Source organism: Schizosaccharomyces osmophilus, chromosome 3 (assembly GCF_027921745.1).
Source record: "Schizosaccharomyces osmophilus chromosome 3, complete sequence".
NCBI classification, from domain to species: domain Eukaryota; kingdom Fungi; phylum Ascomycota; class Schizosaccharomycetes; order Schizosaccharomycetales; family Schizosaccharomycetaceae; genus Schizosaccharomyces; species Schizosaccharomyces osmophilus.
In genome coordinates, this window is record NC_079240.1 from 987,420 (window position 1) to 1,008,336 (window position 20,917).

At 37.5% G+C, this 20,917-nt stretch overlaps 8 protein-coding genes across 8 annotated transcripts; 6 read left to right on the forward strand and 2 right to left on the reverse strand.

The window, feature by feature from the left end:
• Window positions 1-173: 173 nt before the first annotated feature.
• tel1 (ATM checkpoint kinase) lies at window positions 174-8,642 on the forward strand (the record flags this gene model as incomplete). The annotated part of the gene is made up of 2 exons (XM_056183291.1): window positions 174-8,111; window positions 8,169-8,642. 2 exons carry the CDS (start codon window positions 174-176, stop codon window positions 8,640-8,642), a joined length of 8,412 nt encoding a protein of 2,803 aa, XP_056039831.1.
• A 141-nt stretch (window positions 8,643-8,783) lies between these two features.
• SOMG_04508 (pre-ribosomal factor) lies at window positions 8,784-9,372 on the forward strand (the record flags this gene model as incomplete). The annotated part of the gene is made up of 2 exons (XM_056183292.1): window positions 8,784-9,284; window positions 9,352-9,372. The coding sequence occupies 2 exons, from the start codon at window positions 8,784-8,786 to the stop codon at window positions 9,370-9,372; spliced, it is 522 nt and encodes a 173-aa protein (XP_056039768.1).
• Window positions 9,373-10,093: 721 nt separating this feature from the next.
• On the forward strand, window positions 10,094-11,874 carry osh6 (sterol transfer protein Osh6; the record flags this gene model as incomplete). The annotated part of the gene is made up of 5 exons (XM_056183293.1): window positions 10,094-10,100; window positions 10,182-10,228; window positions 10,364-10,395; window positions 10,449-10,526; window positions 10,614-11,874. The coding sequence occupies 5 exons, from the start codon at window positions 10,094-10,096 to the stop codon at window positions 11,872-11,874; spliced, it is 1,425 nt and encodes a 474-aa protein (XP_056039501.1).
• Window positions 11,875-12,986: 1,112 nt separating this feature from the next.
• Window positions 12,987-14,741, forward strand: sti1 (chaperone activator Sti1; the record flags this gene model as incomplete). The annotated part of the gene is made up of 1 exon (XM_056183294.1): window positions 12,987-14,741. The coding sequence occupies one exon, from the start codon at window positions 12,987-12,989 to the stop codon at window positions 14,739-14,741; it is 1,755 nt and encodes a 584-aa protein (XP_056039682.1).
• A 410-nt stretch (window positions 14,742-15,151) lies between these two features.
• Window positions 15,152-17,323, reverse strand: bye1 (transcription elongation regulator, PHD finger Bye1; the record flags this gene model as incomplete). Its single annotated transcript, XM_056183295.1, has 1 exon — window positions 15,152-17,323. One exon carries the CDS (start codon window positions 17,321-17,323, stop codon window positions 15,152-15,154), a length of 2,172 nt encoding a protein of 723 aa, XP_056039418.1.
• Window positions 17,324-17,653: 330 nt separating this feature from the next.
• Window positions 17,654-18,292, forward strand: SOMG_04512 (Schizosaccharomyces specific protein; the record flags this gene model as incomplete). The annotated part of the gene is made up of 1 exon (XM_056183296.1): window positions 17,654-18,292. One exon carries the CDS (start codon window positions 17,654-17,656, stop codon window positions 18,290-18,292), a length of 639 nt encoding a protein of 212 aa, XP_056039652.1.
• A 147-nt stretch (window positions 18,293-18,439) lies between these two features.
• mug117 (conserved fungal protein, meiotic Mug117) lies at window positions 18,440-18,982 on the forward strand (the record flags this gene model as incomplete). Its single annotated transcript, XM_056183297.1, has 1 exon — window positions 18,440-18,982. The coding sequence occupies one exon, from the start codon at window positions 18,440-18,442 to the stop codon at window positions 18,980-18,982; it is 543 nt and encodes a 180-aa protein (XP_056039733.1).
• Window positions 18,983-19,062: 80 nt separating this feature from the next.
• cca2 (ATP 3'tRNA nucleotidyltransferase Cca2) lies at window positions 19,063-20,574 on the reverse strand (the record flags this gene model as incomplete). The annotated part of the gene is made up of 2 exons (XM_056183298.1): window positions 19,063-19,221; window positions 19,264-20,574. The coding sequence occupies 2 exons, from the start codon at window positions 20,572-20,574 to the stop codon at window positions 19,063-19,065; spliced, it is 1,470 nt and encodes a 489-aa protein (XP_056039609.1).
• Between the last annotated feature and the right edge of the window lie 343 nt (window positions 20,575-20,917).

The window sequence follows — 20,917 nt, forward strand, 5'->3', positions numbered from 1 at the left end:
AGTTGGTGAAGCACCACTGGTCGTTCTTTGGAAGCACCAGTTACATTCACGCGTTCTAATACTTAATTTTAACAATCACTAGGTATTTGGTGTACCTAATGCTAAGCGTATAAATCAAAATAAAAAGAAGAATGACTATATAATTATTTGTCCAAAAAGAAAATTAGACGCATATGGGTGGCCTAGCTCAAATATTAGATGAGGTTTCATCGCAGAAAATTAAAGCCAGAAATGATGCCATTGAAGAACTTCGAGCCTTTATCATTTATTCCAGAAATAGGAATGACCTGAATGAACAAGATTGTCTGACAATTCAACGAATTATTGAGCGTTTGTTCGAAGTGGAAAGAGAAATCATCTACCAAAACACCAAAAGGCAGGTTTCTGTAGCTTCAATTAATGACAGGTTTCAGAAATTGAGTAGCTTGTTTCGACTCTACGTCGAAAGCTTTATACTGATCTTTCCTGAGTCTCAAATACCGAAGTTATTGAATTTTGTGCGGAAATTTACCTATACTCCCAGGGATACAATATGTGATCCAGTCTGTTTGGATTTTGGAAAATCTTTGCATCTTTTGTTTTCCCATTCTCCTCATGTACAGCATCTGCAATTCGTTGATTGGCAAAATACGGTGCTTTATTGCATGAAAGCTGTAGAAGACCTTAGTTTCGTGAATGAATCATACGTGAGCGACAGTGAAGAAGAAATGGTAGCTTCACAAAGCTCTAAAAGTGAAAAATCAATATGGCGATCTCACGATGCTATTCGAATAAAGCCGGAGATTGTGGAGCTTGTAACTGTAATAAAGCTATTAGTGGATTGGTTTGCGGCACCAATTTACTTAGTGCAAAAGGAAGTGCTGTGTTTTCTTCGAAAGTTCTTCAGAAATTTTAATCAAGAAACAAATGCTCACTTACCTGCTCTTGATTCCCTGTTTCGAATATGCGTTTATATCGTGACTAACGATCGATCTGCAGTACTGCAGGTAACGGAGCTCATTCTTCAAGTTTTAGAATTAGGTCAGAAATGGAAAAGGCCAGCATTAAGAAGTTCGTTATTGCATTGTCTAGCAGCTTCATTCCCCGTATGGTCCGATTGTACTATATGGCACCTAAATTCTTCAGACTCATTCTTTAGTTTTGAGTTATTGGAATCTTCTTTTGGTATTTTCCAAATTATATTGCAGGCCTACGGTGATGTATCTCACATCGATTTGTCGATGTTTATCTTCGATGCGATTCAACGAAAACGAAACTTTGCGTCTTTATTCCACCCGGATTTTCTTCTTCCTTATGAAGTATATAACAGCGATTACTTAGATTTTTATTTCATCTACTTATTTATGGCACAAGTTGTGTGTTTGATGGAATACTGTAATAACGCGCGTTCCATCTCAAATTATCCTAAGAAACTCAAAAACAATATTTCGTTTGCAACCTTGCTATCAAGCATTAATTCGCCTAATGCGCAAGAATCTGTTTTTTCCGTGCAACTTCTTTCAATAATTGTCTCTATTTCATCCACTTTGAATCCTGAGCAAGTTAATGACCTTACTAAGAACTCACTCGCCATGGTTGAAGCGAAAAGCTCATCAAATTGTTGGTATTACTTTCTTTTATCTAATGTTTGTTACAATAGGACTTATAGTAAGGTTCTATCTGAACCTGTTCTCATGAGAATTCTTAGTTTGTCGATTCGGGGCTTATTATTTAGAGAAACATCTTCAGTGTGCTATCATTTACTATCATATTTCCATATTTTTCAGCCTCTACCGTTTCCCAAGTTATTCCCATGTCTTAAACAGAGTATGTCAATGTCAGAAAATCACTCTCTGGATATATCTCACGAGGCTTTGCTTTTTTGGAGAACGCTATACATGTTGCTCCAAGATTATAATTCTGTTAAGAAAGCACGTTTTTTTCATTATTTTCACCTTTGGATTTTTCAACATTTGTCCAAATCTTACGTCGTTCAGGATACCAGTAATTTTATGAACTCCTCATCTTTTTTTGATGAGCTTATGAGCTTAATCATCTTTTTATATTTCAGAAAAGTATCACTATTGTACACAGAGTCTTGTGATGAGCTCGTACACAATCATACGCTTTTGTTCTTGAAAGATGCTTGGACATATCTGAAATCTCAGAAACTCAGTTATTGTGGATCAAAATTTAATGAACTTGCTAACGCAAGTATGCAAAATGAGTGGAACAATGTAGAAGAACTACGAACGTTAATTGAAATGTTGGAGGACAGCCTGAAAACGTTGTTAGCTGGATTAAGTGATCAATATTCAGCTAATGTACAAGGATTGGAAGGAAAACTAAATTTACTTATCACTCTGTTTTTTATGCATATATATCTTACGTATATGTTGAATGTACTCCATCAGGGTAAGCCAAATACTTCCTGTATTCAATTTGATAACGACGTTATTACGGTAGTGTTTACTTACACGAAGGAGTTTGGGATTTCGGTGGAACTAATTGCTCTAGTATTAAATAAAGCTTTACGATTGACCATATTGTTTTCCGATAAATTAATATGCCTCGGTGATAAATTGACTGATTCCATTCCTTCAACTTTATCGTCACTGTTTGCGTTCATTTTGAAAAAGTGCTCAGCCTTTCAAACTAATGAAGCTCAGCAAGTCGATGTAGTTGATGAGGATTTTTCGGATGATATTTCCATGTACAGACCCGAAACTCTTGTTCGAACTTCCATTTCTATAAGTGATATAAAGAACTCTCAGAAACAGAAGACTATCGGCAGCATGGTGTATATACAGCGTAAGTTGGATAGCATGTCTGGCTATAATGAAAACGGACTTCGTAACATAATTTACCTATGTGACTCTCGAAATTTTTGTTATCTTTCATCTTCATTTTATCAATACTTTTACGACGTTGCATGTGTATCCGAATCGGTAGCTCTGAATGCGCTGCAAATATTCGCTCAAAAAATTTTGATGGACTATTCTTTTGAACGTGATGAGTCTTACTTGCTCCAATTTGTAAATATTTTTCGAGTTTTACTAAACTACCGGGTACATTTTGGCCCGTCCGGAAGAAAATTGGTATTAAAGATCTTGAAGTTCATTCGAAAAGTGATGATCGAAAATAGGTACTCTTCTTCCACCGGAAGAATTGCTTTATATTGCTTTCTACTTGATTTTTCTGAAGATGCATCTGAAATCAGTTCGGCTCATGAACTGAAAACGACAATTAAGCAATTTATCCTTGATCCTGAACCCGTAGTCATATTTCAGTTAAGTCACGATATTTCAAAATTTCTATTGAAAGCTAAATACGAAGATTTAAAGGAAATAGTGGAAGAAGTTGTGTCTTTGGTGGTTCCTGATAATGAAAGTAGAAAGTTTGCGTTGATTCGATTTATTGTTCTGCTGATTAACACTCAGAATTGCTATCGACCGCAGTTATTGCTAAAAGTTTTGAAGCTTTCTAATTCAGAAAAAGGGACAACTGTACTTACATATCTTTTAGAAGCAACTGAAGACTATAGGTTTAGTTTGAAAAACCTTTTCAAAACATACAGATTTGAACTTTTTTGGGTTTTCGTTGAAAGAGACTTACAATTTACTAAAAATGACTTTTTTGAGTTTCCGTTTCAGTCGCTTTATCGAAATGGATTAGATTTTATAAAGGACAATATTGAAATGACAACTCTGATCCTTCTCTTAACACGAAACCAAAGGTTAGCGCAGCTGTTGTGCTCCAGAACTTCTGTTTCTTTTACAAGTATTCAAGAAACACTTGCTTCAAGACTAAAAGTTGCAAAAACCCTCACAAATGCTGGAGTTTCGAATGAAACTATACATCGAAACTCGAATATGCAATGTGAGCTTGATTTTACAAATCTAGTGGAATCCATAATATTTTCTTTGTCCTTCATCAAAGACTATAATGGAATTAGTACAAATTTGAAGAAACGTTTCTCTGCTGTTTTTGTTGTTTATGAGCAACTATCTATTTTTGAAGAAGAACCTTTGGATCTAAACTTTACTGAATCTTTCTCGTTTCAGTCAATAAACGTGATTAATTATCTCAATTATGTTAGCAGCATGGCCGAGTCATCTACTTTTGTATATTCTTTCATGTGCATGGTGATAAGAAAAATCGGTTTACGGATATATTGGGAACCGGATGATTGCCTTTTAAAGCGTTGCATTCACCAACTTTGCTTATTCTTGTCATTTTTCGATAAGTTTGTTAAATCGAATTATGTTATAATGGTAATAGTAAGTCTAGCTAAGGAACTAATTCAAATACCTTCATTGGCTTCGCTTGGCATTGGGATTTTAAGATACTATTTGAAACGGTTTCATATAGAAAATACCTTTGACTCTGTGTACCTCGTCAACGTTTGCACGGAGATATTAGGTTCATGTCATAACTCCACTTTTTTGACCAAAGATACATTAAGCTTTTTTTATGGTTGGTTCAGTGGATTTTCTAATAATATATCTTCTTCGCTAGATGTCGAGAATGGATTTGGCTTTTTGCGTTGCTATGCAAATTTTGTTCAGGCTTTACCAGTTGATTGGAATAACTGGACTCCCATATTAGAATCACTGTTTTTAGGTACAACTGTTCTACCAATTTTACTGAAAGACAGTAATACTTCTTTATATTTCTGGCAATCACTCTACTCTTGTCCCCTCAATGCCTTTGGAAAAGCGCTACCTGAGTTATGTAAATACTATGAATTGTGTGATGTATCTAAATTCCCTGATTATTTAAAGACTTATTATTCGAATTTAATGGGGTCATCTTTCCTTTCCCTAACCGATGAGAAAAATGAGTCGTTAACGATTGATTATAATAATGTTGATTATAAGAATATAACATATATTAATATGAGAAAAGATGTCTTTAAGCATATTCTGAAAGAGGTCGGGCTGCTTTTGTTTTCATATAACTTTTTTTATGGATCCTTCATTGAGAGTTGTATTAGGCTTTTTTTACACGAGGACATTGATCATGAGTATGAGAGTTGCTTGCCTTTCGGTAATAGTTCAATTCTATATGAGGCCAATAGTACATTCGATATTGAAACCCCTTCAAACGACGCCAGCCTATCTAACTCCAAAGATGATCAGCTCTATATATGGGTAAACACTGCTGTTTCTGAATTACTGGCTCAATTAGATAAGACAAATGAGGTCCGGGCTCTATTTTTGTTAAATACAAAAGTAAAGGGAGTATCTCTTCATTTTTTCCATCATATTGTACATATGGTACTGCTTGATCATGAGTTTCATGGTCGAAATAAAGCGGCCTTTGAATATATCACTTCTTTGATTTCCGAAGGTATAGAGCAATCAAGGGAGAAGCCGGTACGGGAATTATGTATGAAAGTGATACTATATCTTCGGAAACAACCAAAAGTTCACGAAGATACTCCCTTTGCAAGAAACTTCTGGCTTAAGATTGATTATGCTGTTGCATCTGAGGCAGCATATCAGAGCGGTCTCTGCGAGCAGAGCCTGCTATTTTTAAATTTACATGAAACGGAAACCTCAGAATACAATGAGACTCATCTCTCCAATGTTTTAACAGGATTGGATTGGTTAGACGTCTATTACGGAATACATCGAGAGACCAACTTTCGTAACATTTTGACGAAAGCTGTTCATGAAAAAAAGAATTTTTTAGCTATATCTTACCTCGATGCGATGAATTTTATTGGTTCACCATCAATTCCTGATAGGAAAATGACCATGTCTAACATTTTAATGAACGGTGGATTCTACAGTTTGAATGAAAGCTATGTCGATTGCTTAAAGAGCCAAAACTCTATTGACGAATGTAATAATGAAATTTACGCTTCTGCTTGGAGGATGCAGAAATGGGATCTACCTCCTGTAGGTGATGAAACGGAGTTTGATGGAAGAGTCTACGGATTGTTGCAAATTGCATATGATTCAGATTCAAAAGAGGTTGAGCAGCGTGCTAATGAGTTCATATGTCGTTTCATGGATGTTAAACATCAGTCCCGTGAAAAAGAAACTTTGTTGTTTCACTCTCTGATCTCTAGGTTTACCTCTTTTTTATTTAGAGAAGGGTGGAACATGAACGAGGATCTTTATGATAGGTTAATTAACGAAAAGATGCTGGTACTGGAGCGCTATGACTATATCGAACCTTTACTAAGTTTTCAAAATGTCGCTTTCGCTTTATTAGAAAACCGTACAGAGCACCTAAGTGAGCCTAATCTGAACGAAATCCGAAAAAAACACATTTTTTCACTGTTAAGAAATGGAGAAGTATATCTTCTCACGGGGAAGTTACAGTTGGCTTTATCAACAGCAATGTCTAGTGATTCATTGTATAGCGTACATCTCATGGAGGATAAGGATATACGCCAAAAGGTTGATTTCTTGACATCAAGAATTTTATGGGAGAAAACTGAAACTTCGGATGCCATCTGCTTGCTAAGACAGTCCTTAGATAGCACAGATTGTTCTGCTCCAGTTTCATCATTATGCTATGCTTATTTGGGAAAATGGCTTTTTGCAACCAAATCGGAAAAGACGGAATTTATTTTAAAAAACTGTTTTGAAAAGGCCCTTGTATATATGTCGGATTTGGATGACGCTACTTACTCAAAAATTCATTATATGTTTGCTTCATTTTGTGACGCTAATTATTCTAGTTCTGAACTTCATGAGGATTTTAGGAGAGCGGAGAGGCTTTATCTTGAGAAGAAGGATGATATTCTCCAGTTGGAGGACTCCCTGAAATTATGTAAACAAGAAAAAGAAAAGAGAATTCTGAAACACCACTACTCAAGAGAGATGGCAGCACTCCTTTCAGACCAGCGAGAATATCAGGCGCTTTGTACTTCGAAAGATATGATGCTGAAAAATGGTGTCATTCATTACTTAAAGAGCTTGTTAAAGAGTGATGAAAATGATGTTGCAATATCTAGATTCTGTATAATGTGGCTCTCCAATTCCAGTTCAGAAACATTGAATGCTGAGATTGAGAACTATATTTTAGAAACACCTCGTAAAAAATTTATCCCAGTATATTATCAGCTGGCTGCAAGGCTTCTCAATGATGGCAGCAAATTTCAAAAACTACTAGGAAGAATATGTTTGGATGTTGCCCAAATGCATCCGTATCATTCGCTTCATGTGCTTTATTCTTTAATTTCCAGTCCATCCGAAGTGGAAGTTAAAAATGTTGAGTCACGCTTTGCTGCGGTTCAAAACTTTATGAGAACGTTACAAAGTTCAGGGGAATCTAAATCATTGATCCGTAAGCTTTTGAGGGTTTTTAATAATTATGTTACCCTTGCTGAATGGAACCCTCGAAGTAAAGTCGTTAGTACATTATTCAGCCGTTCTCCTTGTGCTACGTGGTTTTTGAACGATTTTCCGCAACTAGATTTAGCACCCATAACTTCGCATTTGAAAATCAATGATATTGCGGACTATTCTGGTGTACCTACAGTCATCTCTTTTTCTAATACTATCGGATTTGCTTCTGGTATCAATGTTCCTAAGATTGTTAAGTGTACCAGCTCTGATGGAAAAATACATAAACAATTAGTGAAGGGTGGAAATGATGATTTACGACAGGATGCAGTAATGGAACAAGTATTCGAGCAAGTAAATGGGTTTTTGAAGAACTACAGATCAACAATGCAAAGAAAATTAACTATGAGAACATACAAAGTGATTCCGTTAGCGCTTAAAACAGGTGTTATTGAGTGGGTATTGAATACGGTTCCAATGGCAGAATATTTAGATCCTGCTCACAAACTTTATTATCCTAAAGATTGGTCGTTGAATGTCTGTCGAAAACTGATAGCGGAAAAGCAGATGGAAGATACAGATACCCGTTTGAAGGTATTTGACCTAGTCTGTAGGCATTATCATCCGGTATTCCGACATTTTTTATTTGAAAAATATCCGGAGCCAATGGTTTGGTTTAAAAATCAGACAAACTACTCAAGAAGCACTGCAGTTGCGTCCGTTTTGGGATATGTTTTGGGACTTGGAGATCGACATGCGAATAACATATTGATAGATGTAACTTCCGGTCAGGTTGTACACATCGATCTTGGCATCACGTTTGAGCAAGTACGTGCTACAGGGGAATTTAGTTGTAAGAAAAGATTCAACGCTAACCATTTGTAGGGAAAAAAGCTACCCGTGCCGGAGTGTGTCCCATTCCGATTGACTCGAGACGTTGTAGATGGTATGGGCATAACAGGCGTAGAAGGTGTATTTCGCCGTTCCATGGAGTTTACACTTGAAACTCTCAGACATGAAGTGGAATCATTAGTTTCCATTTTAGAGGTACTGCGATACGATCCCTTGTTTTCATGGTTGATGTCTCCTATACGAAGGATGCGGAAGCAAAAATTGCAAACAGAAAGTTCAGAGAATGAAGAGGATATAGAAGAAGGTTCTTCTTCTATTTACAAGGATCCCAAAGGAAAACGTATTACGCAATCTGTAGAAAGCGAAGCTGAAAGAGCACTGTTAGTGGTGAAGAAAAAACTATCCAACACTTTGTCAACTGAAGCTTCTGTCGGTGAATTGATACGTATTGCTCGGGATCCAGGTCAGCTATCTCTCATGTTTTGCGGATGGTCTGCGTTTCAATGATGGAAAGTTCAAGGCTGATGAATTGGACTGGAGGAGTACTTTATGACTTTTACGATGCGTGTACAATTATGTAGTAACAAAATAACGTTGATGACTTGCTAATGAATTAATGAAAATCAAATTCGCGTTTGATAATTTTCAATGGATTTTTCAAATGTCGAGCTATTGGACGCAAAAAGAAGTATTTTCTGTTTGCTTATAGAAAATTATTTTACTTCTATTTATAATTTGTTGGTAATGAATTTTTATCATATTCCTCAGCCAGAGGTTTGCTGCAGCGGACGTACCTGTCTTTCGCCAACATCGAGAATTGACAAAATGGCGAAGAAGCAATCCGTAAGAAGTAGAAACTTTAGAAGATCCGACCCTGCGGAAGACGACAGGATTGGAAAAGTATCTAATGCGGAAGAAAAGCCTCAAAGTGTGAAAGAAAAAGTTGCCAAAGAAATTGCAACCATTGCCCTACGTTCTGGAAATTCGGGAGAAAATGGAATTAATAAGAAGAAAAGGCAAACAAAGGATGTAAATAGAAATAGAAAAGAAAAGCTGGAAGCAGCTATGAAAGCACAAGCTCGAGAAGAGCGTCTGGAAACCAAAGTTTCAAAAGCACAAAAGAAGCACGAGAAACTCAAGGAAAGAAGGGTATGTATAGCTAGAGAGGGATTGAATAAAAAACTAGAATGAAGAATTGAGACTAACATGAACTTAGAAGGGAGACGACGAGGAGTAATAGATTCGAATAGGATGTGTACTATGGGTAACGGATTACTTTGGATTTCTGGTTATTTTCTTTTTTTTCCTTTTAATAATTTTGGCTTCATGAGCAAGCTGGCCGCTTCTATGTTGGCAAAAAGCAGACAGTTTCACTATTGTGGCATGGCATAAATGACTGCAAATTTATGCTGAACATCACAATTGCAGCGTTTAAATATAAAATCAAAAATCTATGAAATATGTGATACATTGCGGTCTGTATTCGTGTAAAATGGTTTCTTGGATAGCTACCTGAAAGGTTAATGCATACCTTTTCGCTTTGTTTGTCTTACGAGTCAGCTGCAAAACCCGAAATGGATGTACTTTTTTTTCTTGGCATGTTTTTATCATATTTTTGTTTTCTGTTTATGAGCAGTAATGAAATATGTTGGCGAGTATGACAAAAAGTCATAGACGATTTAGCAGAAAAAACAAATTAAATCAAAACCAGTAGAAAGAAAGATATTTTTTTAGATATGTAGTATTTATTTTTTGCCATTTCAATTCGATTTTTTAGCCCTTTGTGTTTACATTGAATTTTTTCTTTCGAGTTTGACGTCAAGATGCAATACATATATACCATGACAGACGTCGCACATTCCCGAGTGGTAGTTACAAATAGCCAACAACAGGAAAAGAAAGTCATACTAGAGATCCCCTAACAATCCATTTTTTATTATTGAAATAGGCAATCGACTATGCCTCGTATGTACAGAAGCAGCTCGAATAATTTTGAAAAAGAGCCGTGGTTTTCTAGGTATTTGATGGACTAACAAGCAATTCTAGATGACAAACAAGACAGAGACACGGAGGAAATCGAAGATGAGAGCAAGGTTTGTACTACTGAACATTAGAAGCAAGCAAATTTATGTGGTCGTTAGGAACGCTTGCAGGAATGGACGATCTATATAGTTTCTTGCTTGCTTCTTACTTTGTATAGTAGACTGATTGTTAACACAAAATTTTAGAATATCATTCTTGGAATTGTGTCTCAATTGAGGTAAGCTAACAACTTTGCTCGCTGAATAGGTATAGCTGACTTTTTCAATTTAGACCGAACATGGACTTATCAAAGGTAACGCTCCCTACGTTTGTTTTGGAGCCAAAATCGATGTTGGAACGTATTACCAAGTATGTGGCTATCCTATATGAAAGGTGTTTTGGTAAACACATTTTGTATGAATAAACGTGGAATCGATGAACTAACAAAAGGACTAGCTTTATGAGTCATCCAGATTTCCTGCTTCCAGTTCCTCATGTACCTTCCGCTGAAGAAAGATTTCTAGACGTGTGTCGATTCTACCTTTCAGGATGGCATATTCGCCCTCCAGGTGTGAAAAAGCCATTGAACCCAGTTTTGGGAGAGACATTTACAGGGTTTTGGAAGTTTCCTCCTTCTGGTCCCTCAAGTCCTGGGTTGGAAAACCTGAATGGTGCCGCGGTATATATTTCTGAGCAGGTGTGCCACCATCCTCCCATCAGTGCCTATTTTTATTATTGTCCCCAATATAAAATTCGCGTTGACGGTGTGCTAAAACCTAGATCACGATTCTTAGGCAACTCTGCAGCGAGTATTATGGAGGGAGTTGCCAGTATGAAGTTTATTGAACGGAACGAGGAGTATATCCTAACCCAGCCTAATATGTATGCTCGTGGCATTTTGTTTGGCAAAATGCGTATAGAGTTAGGAGACCACGTTACCGTGCGTTGTCCAAACACGGATTTGGCAGCTGAAATTGAATTTAAAGTGAAGGGCTTCATTAGTGGAACTTACAATTCCATTGCAGGAAAAGTAAAGCGTATAAGCACAGGTGAGGTGTTATACAAGCTTTCTGGAAAGTGGGATTCTGAAATTATCTTGGAAAATGCTAGCACAGGAAAGTCATCTACATTTTTGGATGTCTCAGAATTGCCCGTGTATCCCGTCACGTCTCGGCCCTTGGAAGAGCAAGAATCTCACGAATCACAAAAATTGTGGTATGACACATGCGAAGGTGTTAAAGCTCGAGACCAATCTGTCGCAACAAAGTCAAAGACTGCGATCGAAGATAATCAACGCGAGAAGGCTAAAGCACGAGAAGCTAACAATGAAAAATGGCATCCAAGATATTTCAAACAAACTGGACCCGAAGAATATGAGCTTAACATGGATATTCCATACAACGCACCTGACGCCGAAGTACTCTGTAGATTAGACAGTTTTATACCAATTTTTAGTGAAAGAGATCGTGCACACTTTCGAAGCCTTGTTGGTGGAGGCTCAGGACCCCGATCCTCAACCCAAAGACCGGACCCTCATAAGCAAGTAAGGGATTTCGACAAGGCAGGATTGAATGGAAATTGTCCTCCAAACATGCGTGATAGACCTAACCCAGCTTCTAGTTTCGTAACATACCGAAGTGATAATGGATCTGTAGACGAATATCATGATGCTCAATTGCCGGATCAAAAAATTCTCTCACAATTAGAGGAAAATTAATTTGGGTTATATGTATTGGAGAAGGAATGCTAAATGTAAATATTTCGGGTTTGGGTTCTTTTTCTCTAGGGGTCCTATTTGTACTTTCACTTTAAACGACACCATTCTAGTGAAATGCATGACAAGCAAGTTTGTCCCTTCATCGATAATGGACCAAGGTGTTTGTCGCGTATTCAATAACTAGTTGGTGATGAAACATACAAAGTCAAGTCTTTGCTATGAAGAAGATCCCTATGAGTTGACTCCAATCTACGGAAATTTTCTGGTCGGGTTACGAAATTTAATGCCACACGAGTTGTATGAACGTTTTAATATAAATTTTATCTTTTTTTCTATTACATTTATTTATACAATAGGATTGTGTGCTTGTCTCAATTATCGACTATAGATATCGCTACTAGTTTATGTTTGAATGATAAATATATATCAGTTGAGTTGTATGTATTCAAAAGTTTTGTCTTGGTACTATTTGAGTAGGGTAATTTAATCATTTCTATGTTGCTTTTATTGTTTGCATATAAAGGCTGGTGTTTCCATGCTTGAAAATAGTTCAACTTTGACAAGGAGTCAGCAAGCAATGGAATAGAATGGACGGTGTGGATTGGAATTTTTTTATAGGAGTTTTTAATTAAAGAAAAAATCACCACTGGGAGTTACCCTTGAAAAAGCTACAACTTTTATTTCTATTTTTTCTTTACTAGCTTCTACTTATTTACGAACGTATTGCGGTGCAAGGCGACTTATAAACAGACACGAAATAGCTGAAAGAGAGAATGAATTTTAAAGGCAAAAAGAAAAACACGAACTATAAAAATACATAATTTTCGTTTAAACTTGATTATTTAATTTGAAAATGTATGGTAGACGATCTTGCTTATTCTGGATTTTTCGTAGAGGTTCGCTGATGAGAATCGTCATACCCTTATATAGCGCGGTGGGTGAGTACTGGAATTCCAGTTGACCGGAGCGAAGTTGTTCGTAAAGCGAGAAAACAACGAAAAACGAACGAAAACACGTCGGAAAACGTGTATTAAGGATAATTTCATCGATTTCTGGTATTATATTTAGGTTACGAAGAAAATTTCATTGAGATAGGATTTGAAACGAGCAAAATGGCAGAAGATTTGAAAGCAAAGGGTAATACCGCATTCGCCCAAAAGGATTACAAGACTGCGATTGACTACTTCACACAAGCAATCCAATTAGACGGTAATAATCATATTCTATACTCGAACCGCTCAGCTTGTTTTGCATCAGAGAAGGACTACAAAAACGCTTTAGAAGATGCCACCAAATGCACGAACATCAAGCATGACTGGGCGAAAGGATGGTCGCGTAAGGGAGCAGCCTTACATGGTTTAGGAGACCTGACGGCTGCTAAAGCTGCTTTTGAAGAAGGCCTGAAGTTTGACTCTAAGAATGCCCAACTCTTGAACGGTCTAAAGAGTGTTGAGGCTGCCCAAAGCTCAACTGGCGGGGATGGTGGCTTTAATCCATTCGCCAAAATGACTTCCCAATTGAATGACCCCAAGTTTATTCAAAAGTTAGCAAGCAACCCAGAAACAGCATCTTTGTTGGGTGACGCTGGCTTTATGACCAAACTTCAAAACATCCAGAAGAATCCTGGCTCTATTATGTCTGAATTGGGTGACCCACGTATGATGAAGGTAATTGGTATGCTCATGGGCATCGACGTCAACATGAAGGGTGAAGAAGATGCCTCTACTAACACCAACGAGCCTGCTTCTTCTTCTGAGGCCTCCAAATCGGAACCTGCTCCTAAGGAAGAAGCCAAACACGAGCCTGCTGCTCAACCTATGGAGGAAGATAAATCTCCTGAAGAAATCGAAGAACATGCTAGCGAAGCAGCTCTTCGCAAAAAGGCTGACGAGGCCAAGCAAGTCGGTAATGAAAATTACAAGAAGCGCAACTTCCCTGTTGCTATTGAACACTACAGGAAAGCCTGGGATACTTATAAAGATATCACATATCTAAATAATCTCGCTGCCGCTTATTACGAAGCTGATGAGTTGGACAACTGCGAATCTACTTGCAAAGAAGCCATTGAACAAGGTCGTGACTTGCGTGCTGATTTCAAATTAATCGCCAAGGCCCTTGGCCGTTTGGGTACTACTTATCAAAAGCGCGGTGACCTTGCTAACGCTATTGACTATTTCCAACGTTCTCTTACTGAACACCGTAGTCCCGATATCCTTACAAAGCTGAAGGATGTTGAAAAGCTTAAAGAAAAGATAGACCGTGAAGCTTACATTGACCCTGCCAAGGCTGATGAAGCCCGATCTAAGGGTAACGATCTTTTCAAGGCCGGTGATTTTGCTGGTGCCGTCAAGGAATATACTGAAATGACTAAACGTGCTCCCACTGATCCTCGTGGTTTCAGCAACCGTGCTGCAGCTTACCTTAAGGTCATGGCACCTGCCGAGTGCATTCGTGATTGCAATCAGGCTATCCAATTTGATCCCACTTTTGCTAAAGCCTATGTTCGTAAGGCTCAAGCTTTGTTCATGTTGAAGGATTACGGAAAATGTATCGATGCTTGCAATACCGCTGCTGACGTCGATCGTAAAGAGCCTAATACTGGTAAAAACATTCGCGAAATCGATTCGCAATTGCAAAAGTGCATGAATGCAATGGCCTCTCAAAGACAAAATGAAACCGAAGAAGAGACAATGGCCCGTATCCAAAACGATCCTGACGTTTTGGCTATTCTCCAAGATCCTGCCATGCAAGCTATCCTTGGCCAGGCTCGTGAGAACCCTGCCGCTTTAATGGAACACATGAAGAGCCCTGCCGTTAAAAGCAAGATCGACAAACTTATTGCCAGTGGTGTTATTCGCCTTGGATAAGTAAAAGTTACTTGAATTATGACAAAGCGAAAACCATAGAAAAATATAATGTTTTTTTTTAAGTTCAGAGTTGATCATGTTTGCTTAATTTACCTTCAATAAATAAAATTTAGGTCATGTTTTTCCCCAAATTGATTTTTATGTCTTACAGTATTTTAGAATATCATTGTCATACATTGGAATTGCTAAAACACAAACAATGATATACCATATAAAAGATATAAATATAATTACAATTAAAGATACATACAAAAACTTCTAATCCTTTGTTGCTGATTTCAAAATGCTTAACTAACATAATCAACAATCTTCCATGAGTTTTGATGAATAGCTCACCACAAAAAATACTGCCCAACAATACTTGGAAGGTGTATACCATACAGTTCCGAGTAAACACGACCCTATATTGGCTACCTTGAGAATTTGCTTTGTTCATCAAGGATTGCTTTTTGCATAAACTTTGGATCAATGGCGAGATTAGGGTTTGCCTTAATAAGAGGATTGCTCTCTACAACATGCCTTACTAAAAAAATGTCTTCTTGACTTAGCACATTAAGTAATCTTTTTAAAGAATTATCCAAAGTATCTTCATTTTCAGTAGCGCTGGGCTTTGAAGTAGGGAGAGAAGATAACATCGTAGAAGCGGAACCCAAAGAGGGCGTATTTTCAATGCCTTCGCCTCTCGCATTAGTCTTGTTTAAAACAAAAACTCCTAGCAAAGACAAAGATTCTCTGTTCTTCGGTAACTTGGAATCGTGCAGCAAGTTCACTACTTCAGGAACATCTTCACCTGAAGGAATAGGAATTATGTACGCGTCCTTAACAGAGGCAGATTTGGAGCGTAGGACACCATATCGATTCCGTTCTAAAAAATAAGAGTATAAAACATTAAACCCATCGATTTCATTGCTGTTAGTTGGAAGAAACAAAATAGAGACAATGCTCTTGGACTGAGACTTTTGCAATGCCTGTAAATATTGAAGAGTTGAAGAGATACTTATTCTACCTTCAATTAAAGCAGTTGAAGACAAAATCTCAAACAAAAATTTGAAGTCGATATGACCACTCGATAATATAGCTTCTGCGGAAAATTCAGAGACGGACGCCATCTTCACCTTTCCCTTCCATAGAGCATTCTTTTTGGTCGAAACATTCTCTACTTCTGGGACCTCTTCTTCCTCTTCTTTAGGTGAATACGGAGAAGACAGATGCTCATTATTAGTGAGTGATTCCTTCTCGACTATATCTAGTACAGAAGGATCGTCAATCTCAACGATCGAAGGTAAATTTACATTTTTTTTTATTTCACTAGTATCTTCTTTTTTAATATAATCATTAGAAGGTTCGTCAGAGTTGGAAGCAGACTTGCTTTCAGAAAAAGCAGGTGATTCAATCTTCTCTGGGGCAGTACCTTCTTCAGGTGGAGGAGGAGGAATAGTTACTTTGCTCGGCAATAGTATGGTTGAGTTGTTTGTATCGATATCGACAATTTGTTCGTCTTGCACAACCATTTCACCATTTTGCATAGTACGAATGCGATAGCCGAGAGTATGTTGCTTCAAAACAGTATTCTCAGTGCTTTGCTGACGAATAGTTTCAGCCAAAGACTTCAAGTCTGGATTTGCCATTTCTTCGCTGGTCATGTGAACCAGTTTGGAGAACGGAATTTCTTGCTTTAAAACACGAGCACGGAAAGCAGGGTTTTTGTCATCAACCAAATTAAAGCGAAGGGCCCGAAACTTTTCTCTATATTTATTATTTGGATTTGCACTTTGGTTTTCATTATACGATAGCTCTAAAAACATGGTATTTTCCAATTTTAGAGCCGAGACTGTGGGATTTATTCCCTGTAAACCAGTGACACCTTCTTCGCCAGCCTTTTTTATAATAGTTTCGATAACTGAGACCCAGGCTTTAGCGACACTCCTTCTAACTGGATTTTTTAGTTCCTCGACCGATGAACTTATATTTAAATCCTCCTGGGAAGCTGCTTCGGTTTGAGGTTTTTGTTCTGTACCTTTGACACGTTTGGAAGCATAGGAAGGGGGTTCAAAAGAAGTCACTTTGCGCTTACCAGCAATAAAACTGGTAGAATCCGAAATGCCAGCAGGAGAAGGAGCGGCATCAGACGAAGATTGGGATGATATTGATGATGGCGACTCCTCTCTTTCTTCAGGAACAAACGTTGACTCTTTATCTTTAACGGTGAAAGTTTCAGATGGTTCATCCACTTTTCCCTGTTCTATGTATGAATCATGTGGAGGTTGAGCAATAAAATATTGCGGAGACTTTGAGTTTTGGAATGAAGGTTCTTCCTGCTCATTTTCATGGTCACTTTCAGCTGGCCGTCGACATGTTTCACAAAAAAAGCTTTCAGGAATTGTCTCTTCCGAAAGTCCAACACAACCGGCATGTTGCCAGCAATCACAACCGTCGCATTGAACCCAAACATCGCCGTTATCTGCCTGAAAACCGCAAATGCAACGAACTGCCGGTTCGTTTTCAGTGTCAATTGCAAGATCTCCTTCAGCAGCTTTTGTAGTGACCCTTCTTTTTCTCGTAGATTTTCTAGTTAAGCTCATGTTTTCTAGGAGAACTAAATCTTCTGTGAAGCTTCGTTAGCAAAGTTTTTCTATTTCAAAACGCCCAGACTCATACCAATTCGTATTCTAGCCGTTAAATATTATCAGGTCGTATATTAATTAACGTATTCCCGAATCCATAACAAGAGTCATATATTGTTGACTATCGAAAGAATTTTTTGTGATTTGGTGGAATGGTAAGTGATGAGTAGTTACTAGTATTGGCTACACCTAAACGCGACTTTGAAGAAAAGCATCTTTGAGTCGAATTTTGACTGTTGGATAATTTAAAGGTAATTTTAGAGAAAAAGTATTGTATATTTATTTAAAATGGGAGATGCCCGAGATTTACTTCAAAGAATCAAGCAAGAAAGAGCCGGAGTGAAACGGGTGCGAAGTGACTCAATTCAAGAAAATAAAAAACAAAAAGCTTTACCAAATGATAATAACAAAAAAATTACAAAATATGAAGTTTCGCCAGACAGCATTTCTCAAGCAAGATTGAAGCCTTCTAACGATGAAATTGCCAAAAGTCAGGCCAAAACCAGCTTACCAGATGACTTTTTTGATGAATCCGTACCAAAAAATGAAAATCTTATTAATGAGGAATGGTCTTTTTTCCAAAACGAAATTAATGGCATCGAACAGCAAGCAACACAGAAGGAGTCTTTGCTCCAAGAAGAAGAACTCAGAAAGCAAAGTGAAGCATCTGATTTAAAAGAAAAAGAGCCTTCAAATGACCAGGCTTTGTCTGATGAAGTGGATACTAATTTACATCCTGATGATTATGACGCTCTCTACCTCGAAGACTCAAATCACGATTATAGAGGGAAGCTCTCCTTAATAATAAAAAGCTTCCAAAACAAACAACAGGAATCTTTGGAATCGGCAACAAATGTTTATGATGAAGAATCAGAAGGTTCTATAATAGACGATAGTTCTTTGTGGGGCTTTCAAGAAAACACATAAAGTTTATTACACATGAAAAAGTGCGGTGGAAATTTGTATTTGTGTTGTTTTCGATTTGTTTGTTTACTAGAACAAGGTGCTGCAGGTTTATATGCGCCTGTTCTCCATAGATCCTTTGTAAACATAGTATCCTTATAATAATTACCAATGCGCCAGGAAATGTTTATTAGTTTCGTCATTTCATTAATTCAGGTTTGTCAGTCGTTTGCTTCACCGATCTCAAAAGATGCGAACGATTTTAATCCAACGGATCATTATGCTCCTACGAAAAATTTGAAGGAGAAAAAAAGCTTGTTTAATTTCCTTGGTTATGACAATTCCGTTTTCCCTAATGATTGCAAAGGCTCAATGTTATGCCCTATGCTACGAGGCGAAAGTCGAGCCTGTCCTTATGCTTATATGAAGTACAATCGTACACTAATATATCATGGGTACACCTCCTATACAGCGAACTGGTGTACTGCGATATACAAATGTGACGGTGACTATCCTAGCCGCACGGGTAACGAAATCATAGAGCAATTTGATCAACTTGATTTACAATGTGCTTCTTGTGGAACTCGACACTTTGAAGATGAATCGACCGGAACGCGCTGTTATGTGCGACTTAATTACTGTTACCCTGATTGTACAGAACTTCTACCTGAAACTACAGAATATGAGTACAAAGAGCCTGTTCGAGATTGGTAAAAATATATAAATGTCTATTGATCTGCCATCTCGAACCATGAGCAGACGCACTAAATCCGCGCTTGCTCTGTGTTTCAATTTTATTTCCCTTCCATGATCTCTTTTAAAGACCGTAAGTATGTAATTAGATCATTGACTGTTCCTTCTGGATTTTCAAATTGCCAAGAAATCATTTGTTCCATGATTGTCTTCAGCTCAGGGCCTGGTTTAATTTCCATCTTTTCAATGATTTGCTTTCCCTAATCACTGTTAGTATATAATACAGAAATAAACCTACATACGTCTAACAATGGTTTCACTTCGTAGCTTTTTTGTAGGTTCTGATCGTAAATTAAGTTGTACAGCTTCGAGAACTTCTCAAACACGTTGGCTAACTGTGCATCTTCTTGTTTGCAGTATGAGTATAAAAGGGAAGAAAGAAAAACAATAGTCCAATTTTTTCCAACCTGACGAATCACATTTCCGAGTTCGCTTCGAGAAGCCTTAGCTAAGTCGTTTGCTAGAGTATCAAACACATCAGCGTATAAACAGTTCGTATTTAGTTGAGTGACAACATGATTGTTTAGTTTTAAATTATCTCTAGCTAAAGCTGCTGGTATATAAGTTAGTTTCTTCTTTTGAATAATAGATTGCTGAGCCCAAGGAAGCAAAGCAGCGAACAGCCAAATAGAAAATCGGTCATCATCACTCAAGGATGGGATTCTAGAAAAGAGTTCCTGAAATTGTTTAAAAAGATAGACCACGGATTCAGTGGCTTTTTGAGGAACTTCATTCTTTCCTTCGGGTACAGGGCCAAACATAAAAGAGGATGCATTGGAGGAATATATTAGATGGAGTGAAAGATCTGGATTTGGTCCTCGCAACATTTTTTCAACTTCTTCACCGACACGTTCTTTACTGACCTTTATGTTAAAGGCTTTTTGGACTCCGAGATTTTGTATAGCATCATGAAGAGAAGGGTCAAGTGCAAAGTTAAATCTAGAAGCAAATCTTAAACCGCGCAGGATTCTGAGAGGGTCTTCTAAAAAGGATCGAATTGGTGAGATAGGTGTAACCAAATTTTTATTTTTTAAATCAGCGAATCCACGTTTCGTAATGTCCTCAATTTGTTCGCTTCGAATGTTATAAAACAAAGAGTTTACAGTAAAGTCACGACGGTAAGTATCTGTTTCTATGGTACCTTGTCGAACAACAGGAATACGACTCTTGTCGTCATAGGTTTCTTCTCGTAAACCGACAAAATCAATGTCTAATCCATAAAGCGTAAGTGTCGCTGTTTCTAAATGCTTGCTTTGGTCTGGATTGACAGTCAATTTTCCAATCGACTGTTTGTAAGGAACGGCAGTTTTTGGGTCCAACATATTTACATATTCCAAGATAGCTTTTGCAAAATCAATACCGTTGATTTTCTTCAACGTTACATCTAAATCATCGCTAGAAAGCCCCAGCAGTTTATCACGTACCCAACCACCTGCTAAACGTACCTCAACATGTGCGTTTGTACCATGACCTTGTTCAATGAATTCGGCCGTTTTTTTTAAAAGATGAACAACACTTTTTTCTACATCACTCAGAATAAGTTTACTGGTCATTCTCTTGTAGTTTTGCTAGGTTCTATTTGAGATTGATAAGTTTTCAGATATCCATAAGTCAGACGTCGTCAAAGATTGAGTAGTAGACAAACTTGTTTGAGTAGTAGTATTTGATGCCCGAAGGGTTTGATTTTGAGATAGAAAAAGAATAAAATTACTTTCTGTAATTATTTTAATTATAAAATCAGTATTGTACCATAGTCATTATCTGATCAAATGCTGCGGGAATATGAAGGAGCATATGTAAGGGAAGAAGAAACGAAAATAAGGAAATGACAAAAGAGAAGGGAAGAGAGTACGGGGAAAATGTATTCTTTTTTGGAACGAAACCATAGGGGCTTAA